This window comes from Penaeus monodon, chromosome 26 (genome assembly GCF_015228065.2).
Source record: "Penaeus monodon isolate SGIC_2016 chromosome 26, NSTDA_Pmon_1, whole genome shotgun sequence".
Classification (NCBI taxonomy): domain Eukaryota; kingdom Metazoa; phylum Arthropoda; class Malacostraca; order Decapoda; family Penaeidae; genus Penaeus; species Penaeus monodon.
Genome location: NC_051411.1, coordinates 39,210,785 through 39,221,795, shown reverse-complemented (window position 1 = coordinate 39,221,795; position 11,011 = coordinate 39,210,785). Strand labels below are relative to the sequence as shown.

The following is an 11,011-nucleotide window of genomic DNA, read 5'->3' as shown; positions in this document are numbered from 1 at the left end:
CTCCCCCTCCCACTCCCATTCCCTCTCATTCCTCTCTCCCCTCTCCCTCTCCCTCTCCCTCTCCCTCTCCCTTTTCATTCCTCTCTCTCTCTCTCTCCCCCTCTCATTCCTCTCTCCCCCTCTCATTCCTCTCTCTCTCCCCCCCCTCATTCCTCTCTCTCTCCCCCTCTCATTCCTCTCTCTCTCTTCCTCTCATTCCTCCCTCTCTCCCCCTCTCATTCTCTTTTCTCTCCCCTCTCATTCCTCTCTCTCCCCCCCTCTCATTCCTCTCTCTCCCCCCTCTCCCTTTCCCCTCTCTCCCCCCCTCTCATTCTCTCTCCCTCCTCTCATTCCTCTCTCTCTCTCTCCCTCTCATTCCCTCTCTCTCTCTCCCTCTCATTCCTCTCTCTCTCCCCCTCTCATTCCTCTCTCTCTCCCCCTCTCATTCCCTCTCTCTCCCCAACTCTCATTCCTCTCTCTCCCCAACTCTCATTCCTCTCTCTCCCCCTCTCATTCCTCCCTCCCTCCCTCTCATTCCTCCCTGTCTCTCTCCCTCTTGCTCCCTCTCATACTTCCCTCTCTCTCCCTCTCTTTCTTTTACCCCTCTTTAATCATGATTTAATTTTTCCCATCATGATATCATACTTGTAACACTGCTGAGTGTATACATTGATCAGAACTCTCAACTTTGCGGTCATTGGTCTCTCTCTGCCTCAGCTTGCATTGCATATAGACTCCAACATAGCTCTCTCTTTTCATTCACTTCATCATCGCTTTTTCTCTTCATCCAGCTGATCTATTCCATCCTTCTCCGTGCCCACATTTCAGAGCTATCCTGTCGTCTTGATGTCTAAAGTAAGTAAATATGGGCAAGTAAGAAAAAACTAGAAGAGAAGAAGAGAGAAAGAGAGAGGGTGACTGAGTGTTCATGTGTGTGCCAAGGCAATCGTCTTTTTTGTGAATTGGCATCTGATGTGGAAATTAACATAATAGACTAGAATTTTTCAAACAGTTTCCATCTTGGTCGAGTGTAGAGTTGCTATTTTTTTTTCTTTTGTTGTAGTTCTTGCTTTTTTACTAATGACAGATACTGTTATTATTTACAGGTGATTCCCATTGAAAATAGTGAGCTGCTAAGTAAAATCCACCAGACGTATCGCGTTCAGTACATACAGGATGTGGTGCTCCCAACGCCAGCTGTGTTTGAGGAGAACATGCTTTCCACACTGTCATCTTTCATCTTCTTCAACAAAGTAGAGATTGTCTCTTTAATACAGGTACAGTGCAATAGCTTTATTGGTAAACTGGTATTTGTTTTATGTGGATGATTCTAATATTTGTCTACATTATTAGGCATATAGAGTTGCCTCAATAATTTCCAGTAACCCTATTATCCCTTGCTTTCATGATGTAATTATCAAAAATGAAATTGGATTTGTACTGCAGTGAGGGAAGGGAATAGAGGAGATGTAAGCCTGGTGTTATAGTAGCATTTTTAATACTTATATGATTAGAATATCAGAATATAAAGTAAAGGAACTTTATGAAGCAACTTTACCTGAAACTTTAAGTTACTAGTTAGCATTGTGTTCCACTGAGGCATTAATCTTATGCTTTATATTTCAGGAGGATGAGAGATTCCTAAGTGAATTGTTCCACCAGTTAAGTAGTGATGAGGATGTGCCCATGGAGAAAAGGCGTGACCTGGTCCTATTTCTCAAAGAATTCTGTACATTTTCACAAACCCTTCAGCCAACAAGTAGAGAAGCTTTTTTCAAGGTAAGAAATATACAGTGATTGTGTGTCCTTTTTACAAGAGCTGGCATGGAGATAGAGAGACCTCTATCATTGATAGATGTTTTATTGGTATTGATTTTGATGTTGAAAGTTCACTTGTAATTTTCTGCATTATATGCCACTTCTGTGTTGTGGTACCATTTCTTGTATACACACAATTTCTAGAATATATTCATGATAGTTGAAGCCACCTGGCATGAGATGGTGTTCTTGCCACATATTTGCTAAATTGAGTTGTATGAGAGGGCGTCTTTAGACTTCATGAGTGAGGATACCTCTTTCAAATATGGAAATGATTATTTACATAGTGATGCTATGGTGGAATTTGTTTTTTTGGATGAAGTTTAAACATGCAAATATGTTCTCACCAATCAACAGTATAAGTTGATGAAAAGTGGGTCTTGTGGAAGGTAATGCATTCTTAGCCAACCAACCCCTACATTATAATTTGGTGCTGATCTTGTTTACTAGAGATAAGTGTTAGAATGGAAATTGCTAGCCCTGTGAATTGTAATTTTTTACAATGTATTAACCAAACTTCAGAATCGTCAAACTTTCTTTTGGTGGTTTAGTGTTTGTTGCGAGTTCAAAAATACAGTTGCTTTGTTTTTAATATCAAGGTGTCTCTCTGACCTTTCTTGATTTGTGGCAAGAGAACCTGTCTACTTTAAGGACCTCATTTACATTACTTATTATATTTTGAGCTGGATAACGTAGAAGAATTACTCACTAACTTTTGGTGTAGGTTTGAACCCAAACTAAGATCGTGCTCAAGTAGTAATTGGTATCTTTTTTACGTTCCTTAGACTCTATCGAGCTTGGGGGTGCTTTCGGCCTTGGAAATCACTCTAGGGTTGGACGATGCTGTCATCAAGTCTGCCTCCATTGACATTCTCAGCTATATTGTGGAGTTCTCCCCCTCTATGGTACGGGAATACATGATGCAGCAGCAGCATAAAACAGAAGAGGTAAGAGGGACTGCTAGTGTATTTATATGTCCTCTTTTTGATTCATGTCTGGGAAACATGAGGTGACTACAAACTTTCCTGTGACCTTTTTTTACTTCATTTGTTGTTATGAAACAATAGTATGTATTATCTGTATTATTTTTAGTTTAATTTAGCTATATTTGGTAAAACCTATTTTGTAAGAAGAATAGGGTAAAGGGTGGTGCTAATATTTGCCATTGCCTTTTCCAGGAACAGTACCTGTTAAACATCATCATTGAGCAGATGGTGGTAGATTCTGATCCAGAGATGGGTGGTGCAGTACAGTTAATGGGAATCCTTCGCATTCTCATTGACCCTGAAAACATGATGGCAACTGTCACCAAGTCTGAACGAGCAGACTTCCTCGCATTCTTTTATAAACACTCCATGCACTCCCTTGTTGGAAAGTTATATATGTTATTTAGTGGTCTTAAACATCATCTTTAAAATCTATTTCCTCTTCCTCTTTCTTCTCTCCTTTTTGGCTTCCTGTTTTGTCCTTTTTTATCCTCCTCTTTTTTAACCTTCTATTTTGATTTAATTATTTAACTTTTCTCTATCTGTCTTTCCATCTATGTATCTGCCTGTCTCTGTATGTTTGTTTTCTTTTAAAATCTATTTTCAATTTGAAAATTCAGATAATTAAACAGTATAATTTTTAATATCAGACTTACACTGCTAACAATTGTCTAAAGCTTGCCCTCGCTTTCTTTCTTTCAAGCGCCACTCATCTCAAACACGGAAAGGGGTGAGGTGGGTCGCGGGGATTTAACCCGTCAGCACAGCTTTTTAGCCCTGATCCTGGAGCTGCTGGTTTTTTGCGGGGAGCACCACACTTATCACATCAAAAATTATATAGTCCACCGAGACCTGCTCAAACGCATCCTTGTCCTAAGGGAAGTCCCAAACACACATTCCTAGTGCTCAGTAAGTATATATGAATTTTGTTTTTGTGTGCTGCATGTGTGCAAATAAGATAAAGCATTAGGTATTGCTATATAATGCATTGATTTGGACATACTACTGTATATCATTTATTGAGTAAGGAACTGGAAACTAATTTTGTTTTCTTTTTCCTCACTTTGCAGGTGCTTTACGGTTCATGAAAAAGATCATTGGCCTACGGGCGCCCTTTTATAATCGTCCCCTTGTCAATTCCAATCTCTTTGCACCATAGTGGATGCATTTGTCCGCAACAATGGAAGATATAACCTCCTGGATTCTGCCATTATTGAAATGTTTGAATATATCAAAGTGGTATGTATACTGCAACACCACTTTTTCTCTGCCGAATCCTTACCTGTTTGGTCTTAGTGTCTTTGCACATTCTTCTTATGTCTGGATCTGATATCTGAATCATAGTTTTGCCATAGGCTAAATGTAATTAACCGTGGTCTAAATTCACTTGTAACATTAACAAGCTTTCATTTTTTTATTAAAGGGTTTTAAAGCGGTTAATTATATTTAATGTTTTTTGATAACATTCATTTTGTATAAAAGGATATGAAGCTCATTTATTAAGGGGCCCTGCATATATGATTTGCCTATTTATTTATTTCTAGGAGGATATAAAGTCATTGTGGATGAGTGTAGTAAAAAGTTTGGAAAAGGTCCTTGCCCAGGTGGACTATGTGCAGACCTTCCTGCTTTGCGAATGCGATATAAACAGCATCAAAAATAGACTGAGAGACAGAGATAGGAATACTTCCCTGGATGGGTAAGTGGCTAGTAGCATTGGTTTGGGATTTTTCTGCACTTGTAATAATTATCTCGTACTCTAAGCATATACAAGTCATGTAACCATTTTTGTAAATTGGAATTAATACTTTGAAAACAAGAAACTGGACTAATTGAATGTTCCTGCGTTAGGATTGGTGGTTTTTTGTACGAGGTGCAACGGTATAGAAAGATGTCAGAGATCTTGACGAGGAGGAAGAGATGTGGTTAAACAACGATGAGGAGAGATAGAGGAGACTGAAGCACTTTCTGTTCTGTCCTCCAGAGACACAATTTGTCACCTGTTGGTAAGTGGCTGTTGTCATGTCCCCATTAATAAATGCAAAGTAAAATAAACTGGTTTAATGGTCACGATACAAATAGAAAGGAGTGATTAATTATAGCAAATAATAAGTGAGAATGAAATATTTATAAATTTATTACTTAATTCCCTGATATATGCAAGATTTTTGACCTTTGTAACAATATGTAATTGTGACCTTACCAGAAAAAGTAAAAAAGAGAATGGAGCTAGCAAGATGATCGGTGCAACGGGGAAAACAGGGTCTGCTGCTAAACAATGGCAACAAGGACAACAACAACACTGCCACTGCTCTGTCTTCAGAAGGCAACAAGTCTCCCGTCCCTGCCCGCAAGAAGGTAAGTTTTGGCTGCTGTTTTGTGTTTCTGTGTGTGCATAAATAGATGGATATAGATAAAGAATAGTTGTTGACACAGACAGATGCCATAGAATGAAAATTGAGATACTTAAACCTCTTTAGCAGAGATCTCACAATATGCTACAGAATTAAAAAAAAAAAGGGCTTAGAGTTATTGTCCTAATAGTTTTGTGTGCATTAAGGATATCATTTTCAACAGAGGGTTAGATTATAAACTTTAAATGTTGTATTTACTATTTAGTTGAAGATAACATTTTTTTTTACAAGATTTGGGGGAAAAATGGTTAAATGCATATATATGTGTGACAAGAAATTAAGTATACTTATCATTTTTTTAAGGGATCTTAGAACAGACACCGATACCCAAATGTCAAGATATTACATGATAAATTATATTGGATCAGGAGGTTTTTAGTAGGTTGAAAGTAAGATGGTTTTAACAGTAATGAAAAGCAGCAGCAAACTTTTAAAATGAGAGAGTGTCGTTTTCTTTTGTACTAAAATAAAGAAATACTTACATTTTTATCACCATAAGGATACTTTTAATCTTTGTAGAAGTAAAACAACAGTTTGATTTTTTTATAATTGTTTTGCAACTATTGCATTTTGTACAATGTTTTTACTTTTTGAAAGTCTGTTGTTGTTATCAGTTAACAGGTAATATTAGGTAATTTAAAGAAAAATGTAAAAATAATACTAGTATTTTTCAACAGAAAAAGTGCACTCTATTATAAAACTTGGGTTTGTGATGAAATATCCATTAACAATTGTAATGAAACCAAGTTTGCAGTTCTCTGTAACCTACTGATCCTAGTTTGGCCATGTATACCATGACAGGGTAAGCCAGAGTTTTGGATGGCATAGTAGATACCATGACAGTTGAGGCTGCTCCATTCTGCACATATTTTTGTCATTGACTTCTATGATGGCACTAGTTCCTGAACCTTCCAGAGTTGTCCTAAGCTTAGTTTTAGATTCTTTAATTGAAAAGCAAGGAGTGACCCCAGAATAAAACAGGAAATTTAAAGAAAAATGTTTCTCCACTCCCTGATGTTAATCCTGGGGCATTAGCTGGGGTTTTTCTGATTATCTGTATTCATTTTTGACATGTAGAAAAGGTATGAATGAGAATGGGAAAATCTTCACATACAAGAGATGTATTTGACTGGATTTGATTATGTCTCCTCAGAAAAGCATGTATTTTCTTAGATAGATAAAATTGAAAGCAGTCAAATACATTTCTTGTATTTTAAGTGTTCTGATTATTTCTTGCTGCCATTGGATGAAAGTATTGTTTTTTTTCTTACTCTGATTTTTGTGATTGAATGGTGACAGCACTATTTTTATATTTCTTGATTATGGGGTAGGCATATTCATAAGAAATTCTCTTTAATATTAAAAAAGAAGTATATATTTACAGTTTGCATTTACTGTTTCTCTTTGCAAAGAATATGATTTCTCTTATTATTTTTTTTATACTTCTTGTCCTCAGCATACATTTCATGGGCTTGTTCTTTACTGCACATTCTTCATATCATATTGCACCATATAGTATGCCGTTGTGACCCTTCTCATACATAGTATGCAGTTGTGACCCTTCAAATGATTCAATTGCTTACAAAAAAAATTCAACAGCACAAAGCCATGCATGGCAAAACATTCTGCTGCTAAATATATATAATGGCCTAAAACTTTCATGATTATCATATATACACAATGGCTTTTTTGAAACAGGAATTTCAGCATGTTAAACTTTTTAGATTTAGATCCATTTTATGCACAATTTCATTTTTGCTTTTATTGATGCTCTAATTACATAAGTGCTGTTTCTTATTTAATATTTATGTTGATATCTTTTAATTTTTTAGGTGAGTCTTGTGGCATATGAAAGAAAATTCCTGATGAAGAGAAGAGAGGAAGAAGAAGAGGAAGCTGGTGAAGAAGACCAGGAAGAAGAGGAAGAGGAAAAGGACAGTAAAGTTCCGTCTGCCAAAAGACCGCGACTAAGCAGTGATTGAGGGTGTGTGAGTGGCAGAGTCAGCAGTCAGTAAAACTATGGGCCTGGCTGTGGTGCAGTGGGAAAGACGTGGCAGCACTATGGGCAATTACTGATGAGTCAGTCAGCTGCATTGATGTGCTGTGCTGGCCTCTTGCCCACCTTTCCTGTGATGGTGATTGGCGACAGTTGAGGCAATGACTGCCAGTAGCCCAACACTGCCAGCAGCGCACCCAGGCGCACCCACTGCCTACCCACTCACCCATGTACATAGCCCGCACAATGCCTCACACCCATGTGTACAAATCCTTCTGTATATGTGAGCCGCAGCAGCTGTGGGCCCATCTGGACCCGTGCCACCGTGACCAAGAAGTAATGGACTTTTAATGGAATATTTTTATATAGTGTAAATTGTTATTGACAGTGTTAGTACTAGTTTTTGTGTGCTGAGGGCCTAGACTTGGTAGTAGGCCAGACTGCAACTTCATTGCGTTGCACAGTCTTGAGGCTGCTCTCTGCCTTGTGCAACTAGTGTGTCTTGTTGCAGTAACTGGGGGAACCCTGTGAGTTTGCAAGACATGCAAATTTGAGTGTATGCTTGTACGTGTTGGGGCTGATTGAGTGCGTGAATAGGTGAGTGAGTGCATTTATGCAAGCGTGGCCCAACCTGTTTTAACTGGGAACCTTATCTTGAGTGGTGAGGTGTCCCAGTTTTGGGATATTCACAACACTTGGTTGAGGCACAGAAGCCTCCCAAGAATCTGACTGTGACTGGGCCCCGTGATGCTCCCATGCCTGCTCCTCTAAACTGTTTTCTGGTTGAACATGGCCAGCAGCTAAGATAATCTCAGTATTGGGTAACCAAACGTTTTAGTAAACCCGTTGTCTTGTAGGAAGAGTCCACAATTTTCCACTCAGTGCTGAACACTTAATGAAGGGGAGCAAGCTGGGCAGACCAGATGGCAACAGCAGTGGATGGTAACACAGAATGCATTTACAATCGTTGGCAAGCATGTTATCATCAGTCATGTCATGAATCATCTCATATTTCATTTTTTGGTTCTGCAATGTTTGATAACATTTGTTTGACAGGCCCATCCCTTATGGTACTTGATTGGGGGACTTGGGGCTCTTTTTTCCTATATGTGAAAAAGCAAAATGTCATGAATTTTTTATAAAAAAAAAGAAAAAAGAATGCAGTGCTTTGAAATTTTCAGTAGAAAATGAGTTTATTACACCTGAAAATTGGCTAGACAAAAGTCGTGAATGGCTTTTCAAATTGATGTTTCCTAACATTAGTTTCATAAATAGGCTTGCATTCAAAAGCAAATTTGGTGCCTGTCTATATTAGCTTGGAGAGTACATTCATTTTATTACTTGGCATCAAGATATTAGCTTGTGATAATTTTTTTCTTCAAAATTTCTCACATGCATGGTGTTCAAATCTGTTAGTTGATTTATTTTTCATTTTACTGGTTGTATCAAAGTTTTTAATGAAACAAACTGCAGACAAGGTAATTTTTGTTAGAATATAAATATATATTTTTTTTTTAGGCATATAATCACCTTCTACTCCCATGGTAAATACTAATTTTCTCTTTGTCAGAAAAAATAAATCTTTAGGATTATACAGTCATATTTTAAGGTACTAGCTAAGTCATATTTTCCAGATTATGGAAATCTCATGTACAACGACGTCTATTTATGCTGTGTTACAAAACTAAACACATGCCATTGTGGATGTCAGTTACTTGGCTATGAAGTTGCAGTTTGAAACTGTTTCTAGACATGTCAATTCTCAAAGGCTAAAGAATTTGAAATATATATATTTTTTTTTGCTTATTTTAGTATTTGTAAATAATAAAAATGGATTACTATTTGGGGATGTACTGTAGGGATATGAGAGCTCTCTTCCTTTGCTGAAATACCTGTGATATTTTGTCATTTTTTTTCCCCGATTTTGTACCATGTATTTCTCTGTTGAAATTATAGTGGATTAGTTTTACACAAAAACATTTAACCAAAATTATAGTGATGAAAATAAACTTTTTACCAGGGCATTGAAAAAAACAAAAAAAACAAAAACAAAAAAAAAAAACATAAACCATTTTATACTTTTTAAATTTAAACCATTATCCTTCCGTGCTTTGTATTTAGTGATGACAATTTTTAATAATGTAATGTCTCACTATCAATGGGTTTCTATTATTTTTTCTTCTTATACTCTTTATTCACAAATCCACTGGTCCATTGTCATTTTTCCAGAACCATTGTCACCTCATTGTTATCACAGCAGCACACACAGTTCGTATGTTGTCTTCTGAAACTGTCAGTCTTTGTTATACAGCATGAGGCCTGTTTTGTAGAAACTTATACAGAGAAATACTGTAAAAAAATGGGAATATTTTTAACATTTTATGTTACCCAAAGGGACTCTACTGAAAACAATACTGAAATTAAATTTGTTTTATTATTCCATCTATCCAAGTCGAGATATTTTTTCAAAAAATGTAAAGCAAAACCAAACACTAATTTTCACTTTGCATGTATAACGTAAAATTAAAAGTAACAATGTTTCTCCAAGTAGAAATAACCAATAAGTATCTTAACTGCATCAGCTGATTGGCATCCTGCTAAGCTACACGTGTATACAAATGGCAACAGTTAGATGACATTGGCTCAAGAACCTCTTGGTATTCCCTGTCACTTCCCTGATAAAAAAAACCTTTACCTTTACTGACATTTGCCTCTGTTCAAGCTGCCTTAATGCATAATTGTTATTTTTATTATACATTTTTTCTTATTTTTTTTATTGAGAATTGTAATATGTTAAATAAGGGTTTTTTTTTTTCCCAGCATGACGTAATACAAAAAACTTTAACTTCAACAGAAATTAGAAACAGCTTGTGTTTAAAAAGGCAAAACATCTCTGATGCATCAAAGACTGTTAAAAATTAAATTTAAAATATTCCTTGGTTTTATTTGTAATCTCTGAGCTTGTTTTGTACTAGTACAAACAATGTGCATTTATACAGTTGGATCACATACCCCTTTACAGACAGTCCACTATCGGTGAACATATGTATCTAAAAGGATTTCTTTATGTACAAAATGAAATGTATAAAGAAAAGTACAAAAATGGTACAGGAAAATTAGTATGGAGATTTGCTGTGGAATGAATTTTGATATTCTTGATAACTCCCATAATCCATGTGACATTTTTATATAATCCGATTCCCTTAGACAGTATTTGCTGTACATACATTTAGAAAAAAAAAAAAAAAAAAAAAAGGAAATGCATAATCTTGCAAGCAGGGAAAAACTGATACTCTTTAGTGATGTATGATGTTTTTTCAGGAATAACAGCTGGTCCTACAACAAAACAACTCATCTTTCTGTATAAAAAAAATATGACATATTTTACTTACTCTTAGTTTTTCAACCCTTTAAAGTGGGAGGATAAATTTGTCGAGAACACTATCATGCATGGTTTTAGAGCAAGAAATCAAAATGGTTGAAATGCAAGTCTGTTCTGAGTAAATATCTAGATATACCTTGATTATCTTGATATGGAAACAAAACTACAGTTCTTAGAAAAAGCAACAGAAATTGAGAAAAGTAAGAATTGTAAAGGTCCCCGAAAAAAAAAAATGTATAGGACTCGTACCACAAAAGAAGGTCTGGCCACATTTTTAGGCAGGGTTGTCCCAGCACCAAGACAGACTCCAAAAAAAGAAATAAAATGAAAATTACTTTATCACTGCATAGTTTGTCCACCAGTGAGGTCATCTCTACTTGTGCCCACTTGTGTGTACTGATCATCACTGCTCATGTGGACAGGCCTGAACACAAAA

At 36.4% G+C, this 11,011-nt stretch overlaps 1 protein-coding gene across 1 annotated transcript; it reads left to right on the top strand.

The window, feature by feature from the left end:
• Window positions 1–844: 844 nt before the first annotated feature.
• Window positions 845–7,179, top strand: LOC119589697 (serine/threonine-protein phosphatase 4 regulatory subunit 3A-like). Its single transcript, XM_037938282.1, has 11 exons — window positions 845–852; window positions 1,106–1,256; window positions 1,606–1,758; window positions 2,583–2,744; window positions 2,976–3,164; window positions 3,662–3,692; window positions 3,943–4,022; window positions 4,328–4,482; window positions 4,768–4,789; window positions 5,046–5,141; window positions 7,030–7,179. The coding sequence occupies exons 1-11, from the start codon at window positions 845–847 to the stop codon at window positions 7,177–7,179; spliced, it is 1,197 nt and encodes a 398-aa protein (XP_037794210.1).
• Window positions 7,180–11,011: the final 3,832 nt, after the last annotated feature.